Here is a 20,914-nt window from a genome sequence, read left to right on the forward strand (position 1 = left end):
TAGTGTCTTTCTCAGACGCACACACACACACAACAGGATTAGCATGCGTGTTAAAACATAGTGGGAGGGAACACGGTGCAGCCACACTCGCAGGAGGATCTTTATCAAGACAAGGAGGATGAAAATACATCTTCAAACAAGATGAACTGGCAAATTGATTCAGTGTTTACGGTTATACTAGGGCATATTAATGCGTTTCAGTTTTTAATTAAGTTGTAGTTGAAGACAGCTAATTTGGCTAATTTATAAATCAGCGTGCATGTTTTTTTTTTTAATCATAAAGACCATTAAGATAAAGACACAGATTATATATTAGATATCGATTTGACTAATCTGAATGCTAGTTTTTTTATTAAAAAAAAAAAAAACACACACTAACATCCATTTCCAATTTACAATATTGCAGCTACTGTCACAGACCACCTGTGTAATTACGACATTAAAGGCACAGTATCTAATATCTGCTGCTATTTGTTCTTGAATCAAAACAAAACAAATTATTCAAGCAGCAATGGGTCATGGGAGTTGCTGTCTTGACTGTAAAGCAGTCACAACTGCCAAATAAAATGTGACGTCTATGCCGAGTTCTATTCACGTTACGTTTCATCACGCTCAGTGAAATCCCTCCTTACTCTGACTCTCTCACCGAAGTTACAGCAGAAGGGGCCCAAATTAAACACAATGGTACACTGAGTAAAAGTATGGATTTCTCTGGGATTTGACATTGTCGGAAACACTTGGACTAACGTACGCACATCAACAAATTACATAACAAAAGTGCAGTAATCTTTAAACATTTTAATGCAAAAATGTGACATATATCTTTAAAATATTTTGGACTCCTAAAAGATGATTCCCATTACTGTCTCATGACAAGACATCAGACCGGTAATAGACGGAGAAAAAGCTTTTCAATAAAAAAAAAAAAACTAGAATGGATGGAGAATGAAAGAGGGGGTGGAGCAAGAAAGAGGAATTGGAGAGACACAAGAGATTTTTTTTTTTCCCCCGTCTGGTTTTCTATAAGAGGAACGAGAGGAGATAAGACTAAAAGGACTGTCACTCAGAGGAACAATCCCTCCAGTGTCCCCTCTTGCTCCTGCAGCTCCTCCTCCTCCTCCTCCCTCTCTCTCACTCTCTCTCTCTCTCTGTCTCCCTCTCTCTCTCTCTCTCTCTCTCCAATTTCCACAGATTCCTGCTGAGATAGAGTCGCTGTTCACAGGGACAGTTTGCTGACATCATCCGCTACATACTGAGTGACCTGCACTCTCACTGTCCCACCCCACGACACTTCTGTGACAGGACACACACATACAGACACAGAGGCATGGTCATTTCCAACCTGTGCACTCCTCAATGACCAGCTGATCAATCACCTGCAACACTGATAATCATTGCTACATTTTTCATAATATTTGTTTTTCATCATTTACCCCTTCTAAGGTGGAAATGTTCACATTTAAGGAGGAAAACTTTAAAAAATCATGGTCTCATGTTGAAAGAGTGATCATGTAGCTATATTTAACACAAAAGTATTCATTTTAAAAAGTGTACATATAAGTACACAATTACACATAAGTTTATTCTACATCTCTAACATCTTTCACCATGTATTAGTCGCGCTTTTGCTGGCGAGTCTAATACGATCCGGCAGGGCAGTTTCATACTGCATGCTTCAGTAGTAAGTTCCTAATTTCCTGCACTAGTTTGTGCGATGTCACACTGTCCAGAACAAAATCAATACATACAAATGCACCTAAGTAAGACATCAGAACGAAACAACCACAGAGAACTGTTGGTTGACGTTTAAGGTTCAATGTGTATGAGCTGTCATCAAATATCAAGATAATCTCTTCTGGCTATTGTACTCATCCAGCAGTGAGCACATACAAACTGCAGCTAGCAGTGCTTCACTTTGCTGTTCGTAAAAACATAACTACTCATAAATTCATCAAGGGCATTAGTAATGATCACAAAGAAAATAGAGTTTCAGTTTGATTTATTTTTCTTTCTGAAAATGTCAATATCCAACTTAATTCAAGCAATTGCTACTCGGCGTACAAAGCAATGATGCAAGCAGCCATGAAAGTAATGAAATGAAAACACTAAAATATAAACAAATATTTTTGAAATCACAAAGCAACCCCAAATGAATCCAAGCCTGAAACATACCACGGCCTTAATCCTAGCAGCGAGTGAGAGCAGAGATCAATTGCTCAAGAACTATTCTGATAACCAACTTATAATTTCAGTAATTTTTCAAACAAATATGTCTAACATTAGCTGGTTACAGCTTTGTAAATGATGCTTTTCTTTGTCGCTTATGACAATAAATTTCCTTTCTTTGGGTTTTGGACGGTTGGTTTAACATAAGAAGCATAACTTTGGGCTCAGGGAAGTTATGATGAGCATTTTTCACTTTTTTTTTTCCATTTTGCAGACTACATGATTAAAAGTGTGAATAATAGGCAAATTATTCAATTAAAAAATGATGTTCTTTGCAGCAGGTGGAAAGCCTGTAACCGGTGGAAACCTCAGTGTAGTATTTGTAAAATGTTTATGTCAATCAAGGATCAGCTGAACAGGAAAACATACTAAAAAAAGGTTTTGCAAGTCAAAAGAATTGATTCAGAAGAACAAAAGTACTGATTTATGTAAAGAGAACTCAAATGCATCAGGAGCAGAGGAGCAGCTTCCACCCATGTGATGATGCAAACTGGATTAAAGTCCATCTCCATAAAAGGGAGATAAAACAATCATTGTTTCACATGCGTTCAGCATTCCCACAATCATTGCATCTCAGCAGACTGTCTCCAAACCCAGAAAAAGAGGCCGATAGAAGAAGGTTATCACACTGCCCGATAGAGAGGCCAGTGTTCCCCTCACCTCTACAGGACCCCTGAAACTGCCTGTCTGAAGCACCGTGACACAGTGTCAAGACTGAACCATCTTTTTATGGGGATCAAAGACATAGCGCTTGAAATGTAAATTAATGCTAACAGGCTGCGAATCTGTTTTGGGCTCCTCTTCGTTCGCTGGTCCACCTTTGCCTCCACCCTTCCCTTTCTTCTTCGTGGTGGAGGACAACAACTGCTTGGTTTCTGGGCAAAGACCCTCTGAGGGAAACATAAACAAGCAGGTCAAGGTAAAAAGTAAACAAGGTGATTATCAAGAAACATTATATAAATAGATCCCCTTTGTGTGATTAATCTAGATCGTACTGTCCTCCAGCATGTCCTACAGTACTCAGGTCAAATTAATCATCTCAGTGTAGGTACTGTATATCTGATGCCTGATACAGATCTTTTCTCCCCTGTTATGTGTGCAGTAGGTGCTGTATCAGTGCTTCTGTGTGCTGACCTCGAGATCAACTGACGCCTTCATCCTCCTGATGTAACTGATGAAAATGTGCACAGAGCCAGATCTCTGCTGCTGCTCGAGTCTCTGGGTTAGTCTCCCCTATCTGCTCATACTTAACTCCTCCTGCACTGGGGCTTCTTCCTGTGAACACAGAGGTGCTCTTCGACGCTCCTTATGCATGCACTACAAATTCGATATCCGTCATTCAATATCTTTCTTTGTGAGTGTGTGTGTGTGCGTGTGCGTGTGTGTGTGTGTGTGTGTTTTCGAGGATAGAAACTGGCTGCGTGCTTGCTGTTTTGCACATGGATGGTAAGAAATGTTCTGGGTTCGCTGCTTTACACGCAGGCTGTCTGACCTCACGTACAAAACGGCGCCAGCATTCTTCTTGTTATCGTTATGCCAATGTGAGGGTTGTTATGATTGCTGCGCAGCCAGAAATCTCTTCTTGTTATCTCCGATCAGCTGAAAATGTCCGCTCGCCACCACAAAACACGCTCACGCACCCAAACTTAAATGATTTGTGTTCACATTGAAGTGACACGTAAGAATTGCACTTTGTCCTCAAAAAACTTTCTAAGAAGTTGTGACAAGGAAATATCTGACATATGTACAAGACATGTGTAAAAAGAAATATTGCACACACTTGAAGGGAAATAGGACTCATATGGAAGCAGAAGAATAAAGATAAGTGCACAGACATCATGAGTAGCCAACTCACCAGAGAGGGTGAAAAAACAAAACCTAATAAGCACCAATTATGGGTACAATTTGGGTTCGGTGGACAAATAAAACAGGATCGGTGGAGGAGCAACATAACACAAGGTTTAAACTACTGTGTAAAAACAATATGGATGATTTTTAATATCACTCTCTCTCTAAGCTTATCAGCAGAAAGATGCCAGAAACATTCCTTAATTCAAGTTTATAAATGTTAAAATTAATTAACAAATTAAGACATTGTGAGAAAGTGTATGAGGAATCATCATTGCTTAAGAGGGAGAACAAATTGATGACATCAGTGTGCAGAGTGGAAGCAAGAGGACGAGGAAGTGAGACAGAGGGCAAATGTCTTGCTCCAAGTTCAATGCAATTTGCGTAATTCTCCTTCTTCTTGTCACCTGTTTCATTTACAGCAGCAAAACAAAGGACGAGTGACACAAGTCAGGCAGGGTTGGTTGCACACGCTCAAGCTTCTGGGTTGGGTTGCCAGGTACCACGACATTTGTATCACTAATCTATTAAGACCTAGGATCCCCACTAAAAAGTGCACTGTTTGGAAAAACTTCACTGAATTCACTGTCAGTGTTCAGTCAAGCCTCTGGAGCAGATAGGAACTTGGGATAGTAACTATTCGAGAGCTTAAGACTTTGGCTTTAATTGGAGATTATTACCTTTGCTCTAATGTTCATTCACAAATGACAATGCATTTCCTCATTCACATATTTTGAAAGTCACAACATCATCCAGAACATGCTCATGTAGCATCAGGCTCCAAAGGGAGAAACACAAACTTGTTACAGATGATACGGAGATTGTGGTGAAAATCTGTAGTGTTGGCAGGTATCGGTTTGGACTGTTATGAAAAATAAAACAAGCAATTTGACTAAAGCTTCACAAAAACTGCAACGAACATTTTTTGACATTTCATGTACCACAGAATTAACTGAATATTAGAGAAAGCAGTGAGCAGATTGAAAAGAGGAAAATAATCGCCAGTTGCCTCCTTGCAGGTATGAGCTGTAGTTATGAACAACAGAAAAGCATTGACCTGTCTGCATTCTCGTCACTGTATGTAGGAAAAGAGAATACTGACAAAAAGGCAACCAGCCATGTATTACCAATCAAATCAATATCTCTTGAAAAGGAAAGTAAGAACACTTGTAGTCTCACTGCATTATGAGGTATTTTCAGTTTTATGTACAACTGGAATTAATCTACTTCAGAGAGTTGCAACACGCATGGAAAGCTTGGAAAGTTGTCTCTGCCATAAAGCAAATCTTCTGAGTTAAAAGGTCAGCAGTTAAAGCTAAACACAGCTAAACCTATTGATCGAGTACTATAACAGACTGTGAACCGATATATGCCTGTATCAATGATTTGACCTACCACTTACCAGCAGAATAGTGCCATCTTTGTCCTAATGCCTGTGGGGAGTCTCACATGAACACCACACTGGATGTCTACATTAGGTTCATGCATGAAGATGTGTGTGTCAGTGTGTCTGAGGCTTTTGAATATATGCGAGTGTGAGGCAGTGAAGAGGATGTAGGTGAGGTTCTCTTTCTACATGTTTTTGTTTTCTCTTCCCCCCCGGTGTGGAGCAGTGGGCTCGGAGCAACAGAAGGTAAAATAAACACGGAGCAGACTTCCCCCGGAACACAGGCAATCCCCAGAGGAATTCTGGGAATGTGGCTCAGGATGTCGGGCCTACCGCTCTTACCGCATCCTGAAAACTGTCCGCCGAACCCCAAAATCTGAGGAGAAAGTGCTTTGGGTGTGTGTACTGATGAAGAGGGAGACTTGTCTGTGCTGGCCGCTGTCAAACTAAGCTAACACAATGATTCTACGTGTGACAGACACTCCAATAATCTATGTCATTGGTTTGAACACTAGAGCAACAGAGGTGATAATCTCTAGAACATATAATAATGCCTGACTTCAGATAATCTTTAATTAATCAATTAGCTGACTGAGAGAACATGAACAACTTTTTTAAAATTCTTTGAGCATTTTTGTAGTTTTTCCAAGCAGAAAAGTCAGACATGTGCTGACTCCAACTTTTCTGATATTTGGATTTGTCATCAATGAAAGTAAATCAAAGGTTCTGGACTGTTTGTTGCACAAAAGAAGCTAAATGACAGTGTCAACTTTGGGTTCTGGGAAATTGTGATTAGCAATTTAAAAAAAATTAAATTTTTTGAGAGACTTTTTATGGATTTATTTGACAGGAGAGACGAAGAGCAAAAAAGACAGCAACCAGTTTGGGATTTTCTCAGGCTGCTGCATTGAGGACACAGCCTCTGTACATCTATGTGAGGTACTGGAGCTCCAAGACCAAACTATTAGCTGATCATTTGTTTAAAAAAAACAAAAAAAAAACAGCAGATGAATTTATAATGAAAATAATTATGAGTTGCAGCCCTTATCCTTACCTTGTACCCTGATCTTGAACTTGCCGCTTTGTCCGAACCCGCCTTCGATAACGCCGGTCTCGCCTGTCGACAGCACAACCTTCAACCCCACAAAGAGCTGGAGGTTCGTCTCCTTCTTGAACAGGTTGCGACCGATCACAGTGTAATCATCAGTCACCTGAGCACAAGAGAGAGGGAGACAGCCTTAGGAGACGGATATATAAGCTCAAAATGTGACAAACATGATTAGAAGTACTAAATGTGTCATGTCATCTAATTATTATGGTGAGAATGTCAAGATGTCCTTTCTCTGGTGTCACAATCTTGTGTTTTCCTTGATTTCACTCATCATCGTGACAGTGTGAGGAAGAGGAGCTGATCCTCTGCCCTGGGCCCTCATAAGCTGCAACACTCACTGAGCGTCAGTCACATTTTTCGAGGCTCGCCGCCTGGATGTCTCGCATTCGCTCTTTCATCCTCCTGCACATTTTATGTTATATTTGTTTGTATTTCTTTCTTATCATCCATCACTAACCCGCCACTAATCTGATAACAGGAGGGCACCACTCTGTCTCTGACTCACCCCCCACAGCTAGCTCTTCCTCTCTCTTGTGCCTAAACCCTCATTCATTCCTGAACATTTGACCCTGACGTCCCTCAAGCGTGACTGATGCGCTGATTTAAAAAAGTTGATGTACAATTGCTGTACACGTCTGACAGACCGTATAAATTGTGACTGGATGAGACAGTCATATCTCAACAATGCCAGCTATGTGTTCTTTTGCGAAAAAGGAATTTTCAAGCCTTGAAACATTACTGTCTCTTTCAGGGAGACAGAAGAGCGACAAATGTAACGTCATATGACCACTGTCTGACCTCCCGCACATGGTGTTCTGCTCCTGAGTCACTGACTGGAGCTGTCAACAGCCTGAGGTGCTAACAGCAGGAAACTAGTTCACACACTTGACCCCTGACCCAAATCTGACCCTGCACGAGGCTGAAGACAGAGAAATGTGACTGTACAGTGCAGAAAGAAAAGACTATAACATCTTCAGTCCATCTACAGATGAACTGTTGAGTTTTTGAAAAATTGTCACATCAGATTTTTAAGTCAATAAGACAATAACAGAATTAGAGAAGACGAGATAAGAATGGTGAGAAGTTGAACTCGGGATTTAGGATAAAACATACCAGGCCTCACATCAAGAAGAAAAATCCAAATGTGTGTGTGTGAGAGAGAGAGAAAGATGCTGAGCCAGAGAGAAGTGAATGTGAGTCATGTGGGTATTCCTGTGCCACTCAGGTGTGTCCAAACAATGCCAGCCTCTGACAGCTAGACAGGCGTAGTGGCGTCAGACGGCCACCCACGCACACCTCAATGTCACAGCACATGCTAAGGCATGCATGCGCACCCATCCGTGCCTCACGCTGCTCGGCAGGGCTGCATATGCATACTTGTTTGTGTGTACGTGTCTGTTTACAAATACACAATGGGGGCTCTGTCTGAGAGGCACGCTCCAGTGCCACCAGCAATGAGAAACATTCAAAGAAGAACCAAAGCCAGAAGCCGGAGCAAAAGGTGACACAGAGGGCAGAAGAGCAAGGGCAACACTCAACTAGGGTCATCAGAGAAAATGACAGTCATAAAAAAAAAAGACATTCTAAATAAACTCTGCAGGGTCCACTCACCCTTTCCACCTGTCCCTCCTTGTGTTTCGTCTTGTAGATGCGCAGATGGGGCAGGGAAGTCTCAGCGTAGCTTTTATCTTCAAACCCCTGTAGCAGACGGCCTTGGAAGGCCAGTCGGCATGCATTGGCATGGATGTCTGTGTCCAACTTGGAACCAATCACCAGGCAGAGTAAGGGACACGTGACTGGCCGCTCAAACTCCAACAAGGCCCATTGGTCTGGGTCAGGTCCCGAACTCGCCTCGCTCTGACCACTCATATATTCATCCTGGTAGAAGTACTCCCTGTCGAGGGTGAAGGGTGTTTCCAGTGAGCAGGGCTGCGGTGGTGGCGGTTTAGTGTCTGAGGGGGACTCTGAGGCACCCGCAGGTGGCAGGCCAAAGAAGGTCACCTTCGCCATGACTGTCTCGTGACCCACGGTGATGTGGAACTTGGCACGAGTGGCAAGAGAGCCCTTGAAGTAGCCTATCTTCCTCACGGAGATGACAGCTGCATAGAGGGTGCGCAGGGACCCCGGGGTGCACACCACACCCCGCTCTAGCAGTTTAGGGTCAAACTGCGTCACGCACACACCCACACGATCCCCCTGCATGGCCCCAGATACTGGCTTCCGAAACATCTGCACCGACTTTATCTTCTTGGTCACCTGATGTCAGAAAGCAGACATGTCAATACCTCACATTGGTTTAATATTTAATCTATTTAACAACTACTTCAGGTCAAAGTTTGTGTACATTTTCAAGTAAAAATTAGCTATCAAACATAGTATACATTTACATTTAGGGCATTTCGCAGACGCTTTAGTCCAAAGTGACTTACAGTTAGTGCATTTGTCACAAGCGAGAAACCACGATATATAACTGTCAATGGAGTAAAACTAAATTTGGAAACAGTATAGAAACAGAAACGGTATACAGCAAGAGATTAAATACAGGAAAACAATCATCTAAACACTTTCATCTCCACAGTCCTGGGATGTTTAATATATTTAAAGCAAAACTATAACGGATTAAGATTTTCAGTCAGTAAAGTATTCACATATGTAAGTAAACAGCCTACTCAGTATGCACAACTTGCAGTTCATTCTACGTACTTATTAAAAAGGTAAGACAGCTAATTTTCACAATAATAATTTTCACAATAACAAAGACTGTCAAATTAAATATAATTTACTTTATATATACAATGAGGCTTATAAAAAGAGCTGATAGAATGCAAAGTTATTTTAGGTTGTTTATTTGACACTTTTGGCAAAAAATCCTTTTAGTTTAGTAGTATTTAGTATTTAGTAGTATTTTTTTTTATCATCCCTCAGAAAATATTTTTGGTTCCGCGGCAATTGTAATACAGAACCACAACATTACAACAGTTACAATCAAAGACAAAGAATATAAATATACCAAAATGTAAGTGATACGCATCTCATATCACAAGGATTTGTTTAATAGAGCTATTCTGGGAGGAATAAAGGATCCGTCCTGACGATAACAACTAATAGTCACCACAGAGAGGGTGCGATACATCACTAAGGATTCCCTGTCCTTTTCCTGCCACGCAAGCCTCACAAAGTGACAGTCTGTGTGTTGTTCCTGACTGTAATATGTATTTAGATACTATCAGGCTTTAGTAAAAACTTAATTATAGCTGATGATGTGCTTTGTTTGGTTCAAACTATACATTTCCAAATAAATCACAAGTATGCAAATAAACAACTAAAAGATATCTATCTAACAACCCATGTATGGTTTTGGGATCTGGCATAGCCCACTGTTTCTGTGGTTGTTTTTGTTAGTAAGTTACAAACACTGACCAAATCGACAGTAGTGGAACAAATCAAGGTTCTGTAACAAACTGTTAATTTAGCCATTTGCTGCCACCAAGAGGTGAACAAAAAAACTGCAGAACAAACTGCTATGCAGAGCTGACATGTGCATCTGGTCCAAATTACCCAACTCCTGTGCTGCCAGTCCACCCCCCAGTCCCCTCATCCTTCCCTCACATTAAACTGACACATCCTCTGAACCCACTCGGCCATCCCTCCCTCTGTCTGCCCACTTCCAGTCAACTTCTGAACTTCCGAAAACTCTGTGGTTTCTATTTAAAAATTTCCAGAGCTCTGCTCTGTTACTTGCTTGTAAATATCAGCGATTCAGAATTCATGTCCATTCTTTTTTGGAGCGTACCTTTAGCGCTGGGATTTCCACGGTGTCATTGATGGCCAACGACCCCTGCAGGATGGTTCCAGTCATGACTGTTCCCTGACCACGAATGGAGAAGCAGTGATCCACAGCCATCAGAAGGTCACCCCCGGGGTCTCTCTGCGGGAGGTATGTCTGTTTCTTCAAAAGCTGAGACAGACAGACAAAAGGGCCAGAAGAGAGACACATTTACTCAAATAACCCACAAGACAACTGCTGTCATAATACTGCAGGGTCACACAAACGTAGAAAAAAAACAGATAATTAGATCCAAATCTCATCAGTGCTAGGTTTGACTATGTGGTGGCTTGACTTTAATGTGCCTAATACACACTGTCTCTTGTGTTTTAAGCGCTGATTTGACAATAAACTGTGAGTCATAGTGCTGTCATTCACCGGTTGGTCAAGCATACTTTGTTGACTGAGCGAAGAAAGCATTGCTGTTAGTTTAAACCGTAGAATAAATAAACACAGCCGAGCACTTGCTTTAATTTTATACCACCACATGAACAATATCAACTCATTAAACGTGCAGTATTCATAAGTGAGAACTTATGTGCTCTTTTGAGCTAAATTAGTAACAATGGAGGGGGACCCGCATGCTTCCGGACTTTACCTCTATTAACTCTGGCACTCCATGTGGCTCCTCTGTGTCAGGAGCCTCTGGGCCCCCAGGCTTCGCTGCCACAGCAATCACTGGACATTCCTTAAATCTGGCCAACAGAAAAAATATTGGAACCACTTCATACTTTGATGTTGAGGTAATGATCAAAGTTACTTTAAATAAAAAAACAAGTGGGCCTGACAGACTGACCGCTGGAATGCAGACAGGGAGACAGAATGTTTAATGAATGAGGAAGTTTGACAAGAGATTCAATCCAAGGCCATTGGGGACTACATGAGATGCCCCAACCCACGTTTCACAGCCACCACCTCTCAACATATCTTAATTCATCCTTGGACTTGTATTTAATACAGACCTGGTGTTCTCCAGTGTTTTGTGAAGTCGCTTGGTCATTTTCTCAATGGCACCTTGTTTCTTGTTGGGTGGTAGTAGGTCAATTTTGTTCAGGACGACTACCATGCGAGGGCAGGTCAGCTCGCCTATCAGCAGACACTCTGCTGTCTGAGTCTGCACACCTTTCACCACGTCCACCACCAGCATCATCAGGTCAATGATTTGGGCACCTACAGAAGGAAGAAAATGCAAACAATTAGGAAGATGCTGAAAAGCAGCAAGCTGAAACAGAACAACAACACCAACACACTAATTTGCTGTTAAAGACATCTCAGCATTCTTGGTGTATATCTAAATAAGGATGTAAAAGCTGTGAGTATAGACTGTAAACAGACTATTAAGCTGACAACAGCAACACAAACAGGAACACAGATACCCAAAAATAACAGCAGAACAAGCTGAGAAATTAGGGGAGGGGTGCACAAAGGCAAAGACAGAGTAAAAGGCTAGAGGGTTGAAACAAGAGCTGCAGCTCACTTGGTTGTCTTTCCTTTTGCTCTTTTCTTTTCCTGACTTTGGCAGTCTCTCTTTCCTGTGCTCCCCTCTTTTCTCTCATTCTATTTGGCTCCCTCTCTTTCCTGTGCTCTCCCCACATGGGACAGGAGGGGAAGTTTAATACATACCCCGATCACCATACTTTCCTTCCTCCCTAATCTACAGCATGTGCCACCCCACTGGCTCATAAGCTTCGTTTAGTATGTTGGTTACACGGCTCAGCAGCATTCAGTGTTCTCATGCCTCTAGTCTGCTTTGATACCCAAAGCATTACTTCTTCCAAATTTGCATTGTGTTACACTATTTGATCTGAAAAATGTTGGATCTTGGTTGACACACAAGATTGACAAAGAGAGAAAGTAGGTAAAAGGGTGTCCTATTTATCTCTGGACAGCTGCCCCATTTAGTTATCTCTCCTCATATTCCCAAACATCCAGGTCAATATGACATGATCAGAGAGGTGGCGCCCTCTGCTGGAGAAGGTCAAATTTGTGTGTGATAACAGTGAGGATGTAGTGAAGGCAGCACCTTCCTATGGCAATGACTGTGCCATTTAGATAGTCAGGTATTTGTCAAAAATATGTGAGACATTCAATAATCAATCATCTCATGTTGTATCGCAATGTGTAACCGTCACAATGGTATTTATATCACAGTAAATTAACTTTTGATATCCTTATTGAAAAACACTGACACCAAGTAGTATCCATGTTTGTGTTAATTAGTTTGTGTTATGGTCAAAATCAAATCTAAAAGTCAGATGCTCAACTGATTGTTCTCGCTTTTTTTTCTTTATTTTGCAGTCAAACCATTTTCCAGTTTATGGCTGTCTTTTTGCTGTTGTTGCTTTTTGTGTGTGTTTTGTTTTTTTGTTTTTTTTTTTACATCTGAGGTGATGTGTGCCTGTAAATAAGGTTTAAAGGCTACAGGCACTTTGTAATAGTGTGACAGCAAACCAGCATACAGCCAACGAAGTGAACCACCTCAATGGAACTGAGCTATTGTTAATGATATTAGTAAAATTGCTTTTCCTGGTGAGACAAGTCAGAATGTCAGCTGAGAAAGAGGCCTATTTAAGAGGCATGTTTTGTTTGTTTGTTTGTTTGTTTTTTTATCTTAGTTGTATAAATCGTTTTTGCGAGAAATTGTGTGAGACGATTTTGAATCAGAGCCAAAGTAGCACATTTTAAATGGATTTCTGTTATAGGCAACCTGACAGAAATATCACAGATACCGATAATCGGAAAATGCTGAATATCGGCCGCCATAAATCAGTCGACCTCTGGTATACATACTCAGTTGCAAGCTTTAGCTCAAACTATGCAGTCAAAATTAGCAGACCTTCAATTAATCCCAGCTCAATGAGGGTTATACTCCTCAGTATAGTGAGAGGTGTTTCTAATATTTAGTCTACCATTGTTGATACAAATGGAGTGGACACACGGGTAGAATATTCCAGGGCTGGTGTGCATATGTTTATCTAATAAAGTGGATATTAAGTGTAGTAAGAAGGGTATTGGCTTCTGTTTACCACCTTTTCATGTACCGTCGCCTGTGTCATCTAGCAGCAAAACCTTAGGGAGCTCACCTCCGATGATAGTCCGAATAAGGGAGGCGTGACCCGGACAATCCACCAGGGTGAACTGCAGGCTGTCATACTGCTTCTGGCCCTCGCTGTCCCGCAGATGATCAGGAAGATCCACCGTGAAGGAGGAGAAGCCGAGGTCCAGCGTGATGCCTCTCTCACGGGACTGTGGGTTCTTGTCGAAGGCAGCCGTGGAGGCGGTGCTGCTCAGCGCCCTGGCGAGCGATGTCTTCCCGCTGTCGACATGCCCGAGGACCCCGATGTTGAAATTTAACGTCTTGGTGCGACTGTCAGAAGGCTCTGACATTGTGAAACCGGCGTGATATAATGTTGAGTAAGTTAGTGTGTGTATTTCTCTCTACTCTGAGCTGGACCTTGAACTCAGCTCCAAGCCAAACATCACACGGCGTTACTTTTCCTTCGTTGGCATCCGCTCATTCACGCATTCAACAACATTCAGTAACACGCCGGTTCGATTTGTCAGAGGTTCACAAAACATAGACCGCTATAAGTACAACTTTTGCGTTACTTCAGCGTGTAAACACTTGAGAGAAACGACTTCCCTGGTGACAGTGCACGCCATCGTCAGAAAAACATGCTAAAGCGGAACGGCTTTTTAGCTAACAATAAATAAAAAGAGGGGAAATAGACCTGAAATTTTGGCTCTGTGATTAACTCTTAAATGTAAAACGTCGACGGGGCGACGAAAACCTCTCTATATGTTTTGTTCTGCATTCATTCGACACTCTCAATCACACTTTGACAAGTTTCTAGCAGTTTCTACTACGACCAATCTACTGAAGCACAACCGGAAGAAAAAACTCTGAAGGGCGGGGTTTCGAGTGGATGAAATAAATGACATGGGCTTTAGCCAATGAATGTGTCGCATGAATCAACACTGTCCTATAGTTTTTCTAGAAAGCCCAAATGGGCGGTGCTTCAAGGTATCACTTCCGCTGATTTTCCCTAGTTACCCACATGGAAACCGATTTCCCTGTGTTTTGAGTTTCCGCGCCGATTGTGGCGGTGAGAAATAAACTGGGGCACAGGAGGCTTTTTCTTCACTATAAACCTGCCTTGAAGTTTTTACATCCCATATTTGCAAATTAACAGTAACTATGAAGATCGAGGAGGTGAAAAGCACCACAAAAACTCAGCGGATCGCTTCTCACAGTCATGTCAAAGGACTCGGGCTAGACGAGGCCGGGAATGCTAAACAGTCGGCATGTGGTCTCGTCGGCCAGGAGGCTGCAAGAGAGGTAATACTAATGTTTCACTGCACCTACGTTATACTTGTATTAGGTGTAGGAATGACCTCAAGAGCTGAAGGATTACTGTAAGGATGATTTTCTCTCACTGCACTCGGTAAAGTGCACCAGCAAGCTAGCTGATTTGCGTTAGCACTGTGGTGTCGCTGTTTCACGGGCAGTTAGAAAAAAGGGAAAGTCCACCCTAATGGAAGTTATATCCACTCATAATCTCTCTCTTTTTTAATATTCCATACCAAAAGTTTGATTTGTTAGTTTTACCTTGTCATCAGCAAATATAATTAATATATTTTTTAATCTAGAAGCAAATGGATCTGCTGTATAGATACTAACAGCACCCACAGTGATGTTTCCTAGTCAAGTGGAGGACCAGCATTCTTATCAAATCAGTTAAGATTTAAAGTTACCATTTCAGTGACAGAGGCTCATCATTGAAATGACCGGCAGATATAAACATAGTTTTGCTAATCTGATTTCCAGGCTGAGGAGACAACTGAAGGTTTGTAGGTAAAGCTGCTAAAATTGATTGTTTATTTTAAACTAGTAAATACCATAATTGACAGACTATTTTGATTATCGACAAATTCAAGGGGGGAAAAGTAAAAAAATAATGATTCTTCCTTCTTAAATGTCAACATTTTCTGTACTCAAAATGAATGTAAACTTTATATCTTTGAGATGGGGACAATGTCTTCAGCTTTCGAAAATGCAGATGGGCACATTTCTACATTCTCTGACATTTTATAGACCAAACATTTAATCCAGAGAATAAGCAACAATGAAAATAATCACTGCATCCATATTAGAGAATCACAAAGATAGCATTTTGTCTCATGTCTTATTTGCACTATGCCAATATAGTAACACATATGGACAGATAGGCCAGGGGTTGAAATATACATTTGAAACTTTGCAGAAATTTGAAATTACCTGCTACTGTGTGTGAAAATGTAAACCTGGTGTGAAATGCAGCTTCCATGGCTTTGTATTGATATTGACTTAAATGGCATGGACAATAGGGCAGGTGTAGCAACAACAAGGTAAAGTGAATATGTTGACTTATGTGCTTGACAGTAATCCAACACACACCTGCTTTGAAGTCAATGTATAGTGCTAAACTCAGGAGGGTATCCCACAGCCAACTAACTGTATAGCAGCTGTGTCCTTTTAACATGTTACAATTGTATAATGGTACTATTTTCACTCTCCAGGCTTGTGGCATCATTGTTGAGCTGATCCGTTCAAAGAAAATGGCAGGAAGAGCAGTGTTATTGGCTGGGCCACCAGGTACAGGAAAGGTAAGTGTGCTGTGTTGATGATGATGAAAGACAGCAGTAAAGCGTCTTTGTCTCAAACTTCTTTAATTGCTGCCGATTGTGATGTTTAGCTTCCTTTTCTTCTTTCCCTCCTTCAGACTGCCCTCGCCTTGGCTGTGGCACAGGAGTTGGGAAATAAGGTCCCTTTCTGCCCGATGGTTGGCAGTGAGGTCTACTCATCTGAGATCAAAAAAACAGAAGTCCTGATGGAGAATTTCAGGAGGGCCATCGGTGAGTGTTGCTTAAATGTGATTTATTTCCATCAAAACAAGTCAGTGTAACTGAGGTTGTTGTTGTTTTTGATAGGCTTTTAGAGGTTGGTTTATTAAAACACGCAAACACATCCCATTTTTAATGGAATGAATTAATAAGAGGGAGAAAGCTGTTTCAAAACTCAGCACATTAAACCAAAACTGTAGTCGTACTCTACTTTGATCATCACTTGGTGTAAAAAGACCTTATAAGTTCAGTTCATTCTCTCAGTAATGAGTCCTTGGGCAGGAAGAACAAGTTGTCCTGCTCACACAGTTCTCATGAGCTGAAATGCAACTCTTGACAGAGGATTTATGAGAATGATGTTGAGAAGGAAGGAAGGCCGGAGAGGGGGAAGGGGCTGCTGATGGTAACTGTCGCAGGGAAGGAAATCCGAGCTTAGGTAGAGGGAGAGGTGGTCATCAGCCCTTTTGCCCCTCCCCTAGAACAGGATCCACAGGGGAGTGAAGGGGGTTTCATTTTGAAGTTGTCATCACTCTGTCGATAACAGCACTGTGACAGACAGTCCCTGCTTTAAGCACTGCTTTCTGACCCTCACCACCATGGATCAGCCACCTGCGTGCAGCTCCTACTCAGTGCCACAGGCCACATGAAAGAGGGACAAGAGTGTGATCATGTTACATGAGATGATGGCCCGATATTTCATGGGCACACGCACACACGTTCTGCCTCTGTAATGATATGCGCTGTTCTGTAGACTGAAGGATGTGGCGGCTTAGTTGATACAGGAATATAAAGGCCTGATTGAGTCCTCACTCTGTACTGTGATGTTGCCCATGTTCAGGACTGCGCATCAAAGAAACAAAAGAGGTGTATGAAGGAGAGGTGACTGAGCTGACCCCCTGTGAGACAGAGAATCCCATGGGCGGCTACGGAAAAACCATCAGCCACGTCATCATCGGTCTGAAGACCGGCAAAGGCACGAAGCAGCTCAAGGTCAGACTGAGAATCTTTTTCTTTTTCTATATTTCATTTAAACTTGTCCTACTGCTGCATGTAAAGCACTGCATTGTATAAACAGTACAATTATAATAGTTACTTATCTGATGGCACTTTCAGTTTATCATAGGCCAACTTCTTCAGGTACTTGGAACTTGTTCAAATGATCATGTGGTTCCATATTGTGATATGTTTTTGTTAAGACCGTCTTAATAAAGAGATTCAGTGCCTCTTTGGAAGATTAACTTAATGTTCTGAACTAACGTGTAATGTGCTGTAATAACACTAATGACTGGGGTTGGAACCTGTATTTTACTTTAAGCGTCTTGTCTTTTTTCCTTAGCTCGACCCCAGTATTTACGAGAGTCTTCAGAAAGAGCGTGTTGAAGTGGGAGATGTCATCTACATTGAAGCCAACAGTGGAGCTGTCAAGGTATTGCTACATTGTATTCATGTGTTCAGCATCCCTCATATTATCAGAGTGGGACTAAGTTCATTAACTTAAGTGCTGAAATTTGTGTGATGCTTTGTACTTTTAAAGCCATTTTCACAATCTCAGGACTAACATGGTATTCCTAGAGTCTTGACACATTGTGCAGTATGATCATGATTTATAGCCAAGAAGACATGAGACATAGTCAGCTAGTTTACCAAGAAGTGCTTAAAGGATTAACAGAATGCAACACTGGTACACATTCAGTGTACTTTCACTTTTCTTGAGTATGTCTATTCTATGCAGCTTTATCGTTTAATCCTTTATCCTTTCACTACATCAAGGTTATACCATTGTACTGCTTTCTTCACTACATTTGTCTGTCCGCCTTAGTTGCAAGGTACTTTTCAAATTACAATTTGTCATATCCATCCTGTACTGTGAAAACCATGTATTTCCAAGTTTAGAATTTTTGTGAGAAAGTGAAGGTATTCCTTCATGGTTTGAGAAAATTATCCTATTTTTTCAGCTAAAGTATTTAAAACCCCACTTAGATTAGCTGGCATCCTCACAAATCCTAACATCCTTGATGATATCAAGTATGTGATATATAACTGTAGGTAGGTTTTAACTACCCAACAGCGTACCAATTGGTTAAAATCAGCTCAACCTTTGTTCTACTATTGATTTATTTTAGTAAATTCTGCTGATGTACCTTTATCATTTTACTTATGTAAGGTTCTGATGCTTCGTCCACTGCTGCTCAAGTGTCACAAATTGAGGTAGAAAAAGAAGTGTTTAATTCACCAAATTGTTTTAACTGAAATATTTCAAATAAAAAAGGTAAATGTTTTATCAAACAGAAGTTTAACGTTCTCTGCCCTGCACGTCCTCTCCGGTCCTTCACGGTGGCGTTCTTTCATCTCCTTCAGCTCTGCATGAAAGCTCCGCTGCATTTCCACTGTACTCTGGAATGAGACTCTCTCATTCCTGCAACTCTTCATGCTCCCTTTATCTCTCCATCTCTCCATCTCCCACAATGCCTCTTTTCCAGCAGCGGGGGCTTGTGGCCTGCGTTGACAGGCCGCGATGACGGCTCCTTTAATCGGTGCAGGTGGGCCGAGGGGGCGCAGGTCGACTCTAGTCGGAGGCCAGAGGAGGAGGGCTGGACGACACATTTGTTACTGTTGACAGCCGTATCACGAGCTGCCCTCTGAGGCTCTTTCATCCCTCAGCCACATGCCCTCCTCTCTGCGATGGGCTGGCACTGGCTTCAATCGCACACCTGTTCCCCTCTGCTGTCTTTTGTTTGACTGTCGTCCAGAGCGATGTGAGACGTTCATTTTTGTAAATCGTTATTACTCAAACATTCCTCTGCGACTGTGTCTTTGCAGAGACAAGGTCGCTGTGACACTTTTGCCACAGAGTTTGACCTGGAGGCAGAGGAGTACGTGCCGCTGCCCAAAGGTGACGTCCACAAAAAGAAAGAGATAGTCCAAGATGTCACACTGCATGACCTGGATGTTGCCAATGCCAGACCTCAGGTATGTTACTGCCAATTGCTGTTTGTTAATATCAGTGCAGCTGTTCACAGCTTACAAAACTTACTGCCAGGTTGATGCACCAGCCCCTATATTTTGTAAAGAGTTGTTCACTATTTGCTCTCCAGAATCAATAAAGCTCTATCTTATTTTACTTTATTCAATCTCAGGGAGGTCAGGACATTCTCTCCATGATGGGACAGCTGATGAAGCCCAAAAAGACAGAAATCACAGGTAGAGCGCTGACAGATAACCAGCTGGCTTTTCCACTAGTTGACTTCTACTCTGTTTTCATTACATTTTCTCTTGTTCTCATATTAGATAAGCTGCGTGCTGAGATCAACAAGGTGGTAAACCGCTACATTGACCAAGGCGTAGCAGAGCTCGTACCTGGTGTGCTGTTTGTAGACGAGGTGCACATGCTCGACATCGAATGCTTCACGTACCTCCACCGAGCACTTGAGAGCACCATCGCCCCCATCGTCGTTTTCGCCTCCAATAGGGGAAACTGTTTAATCAGGTTGGGGACCTTGTGAAGAGTCAACAGAAATACACATTTCTTGTGCTACGATGTAAGAGTTCTAGCATCACCAATCATTTGTTTGTCACCAGGGGGACGGAGGACATCAGCTCTCCGCACGGGATCCCTCTGGACCTGCTGGACAGAGTCATGATAATACGCACCATGTTGTATACAACGCAGGAAATGAAGCAGGTGAGAATCGGATATCAACGTGTGTGATGTGTTTGTGACGCCTGCGGCTGTACGCGTGTCACTTATGATTTCGTGTTTCGTAGATCATCAAGATCCGCGCTCAGACCGAGGGGATAAACATCAGCGAGGACGCTCTTACACACCTGGCGGATATCGGCACCAAGACCACCCTCAGGTAAGGATGTGCGCTGCGGATCACTGAACAGACTGAAGAAAGGAGAAGCTTTATGTTGAGGATCCGTTGTAGACCAGCCTTTTCCATAAAAGGAACAACAATGATCAAATGAATGAAAAGCTTTGACCAAAAATGAGTAACATAGCCTGGACATTACTCAGGAGTTACATATATAGAAAAATGCTATTAAATTATACTGCATAGGTGTTTGTGTGATAATACTAAGTTACTTATTTGTCCCTCAGGTACGCTGTACAGCTGCTGACACCGGCCAGCCTGCTAGGCCGTGTTCAGGGAAAAGAGAACGTTGAGAGGGAGCAGGTAGAAGAAATCAACGAGCTGTTCTACGACGCCAAGTCCTCTGCAAAAATCCTCCAAGATCAACATCACAAGTTTATGAAATAAGAACTGTAATTCTACTTTAATACTTTTTCTTTTTACGACTCGCAGGGCTGCTGTTCTCAGCCAGTTGTTACAGGGTTCACGTTGATTCTCCACCCTCGTTCCATGCTTAGTTTCTTTGCATTTTCCCATCTTCACACTCTCTACACCATGCCCCCACCTCATTTACTATAGTAGTTTTGTTCTAATAAATTCAAAGTTTTATTCTTTCTTTATGTTGATGAAGATACTTTTTTGAATAAAAAAAGGAAAAAACACAAATTGACTCAGTAGTTAAAATTGTTTTCGGATTGTCTGTTGCCTGTTTTGCTACACTGGTGGCTCGTCTTGCTATGAAACAGGATGGATGAGACGGAATTTGCTTAGTTCCAAGA

The 20,914-nt window shown here is 41.9% G+C and overlaps 2 protein-coding genes across 5 annotated transcripts; one reads left to right on the top strand and one right to left on the bottom strand.

The window, feature by feature from the left end:
- Positions 1-1,982: 1,982 nt before the first annotated feature.
- Positions 1,983-14,335, bottom strand: eefsec (eukaryotic elongation factor, selenocysteine-tRNA-specific). Of its 4 annotated transcripts, XM_037100851.1 has the most exons (8): positions 13,482-14,317; positions 11,361-11,568; positions 10,997-11,093; positions 10,366-10,530; positions 8,184-8,828; positions 6,516-6,672; positions 3,361-3,501; positions 2,979-3,116 (listed from the first exon to the last, which is right to left on the bottom strand). In XM_037100851.1, exons 1-7 carry the CDS (start codon positions 13,783-13,785, stop codon positions 3,368-3,370), a joined length of 1,710 nt encoding a protein of 569 aa, XP_036956746.1. In that variant the 5' UTR covers positions 13,786-14,317; the 3' UTR covers positions 2,979-3,116; positions 3,361-3,367. The 4 variants fall into 4 exon arrangements, with proteins under 4 accessions (XP_036956745.1, XP_036956746.1, XP_036956747.1 ...); XM_037100850.1 differs by lacking the exon at positions 3,361-3,501 and having other exon boundaries at positions 1,983-3,116; positions 13,482-14,309; XM_037100852.1 differs by lacking the exons at positions 2,979-3,116; positions 3,361-3,501 and adding an exon at positions 3,518-3,543 and having other exon boundaries at positions 13,482-14,314.
- A 261-nt stretch (positions 14,336-14,596) lies between these two features.
- On the top strand, positions 14,597-20,801 carry ruvbl1 (RuvB-like AAA ATPase 1). Its single transcript, XM_037100853.1, has 11 exons — positions 14,597-14,737; positions 15,958-16,044; positions 16,161-16,293; positions 17,120-17,271; positions 17,618-17,707; positions 19,102-19,251; positions 19,419-19,482; positions 19,570-19,768; positions 19,861-19,963; positions 20,047-20,138; positions 20,384-20,801. The coding sequence occupies exons 1-11, from the start codon at positions 14,597-14,599 to the stop codon at positions 20,541-20,543; spliced, it is 1,371 nt and encodes a 456-aa protein (XP_036956748.1). The 3' UTR covers positions 20,544-20,801.
- The last annotated feature ends 113 nt before the right edge of the window (positions 20,802-20,914 follow it).

The sequence above is a fragment of the Acanthopagrus latus genome, chromosome 6, assembly GCF_904848185.1.
Source record: "Acanthopagrus latus isolate v.2019 chromosome 6, fAcaLat1.1, whole genome shotgun sequence".
In the NCBI taxonomy this organism is placed as follows: domain Eukaryota; kingdom Metazoa; phylum Chordata; class Actinopteri; order Spariformes; family Sparidae; genus Acanthopagrus; species Acanthopagrus latus.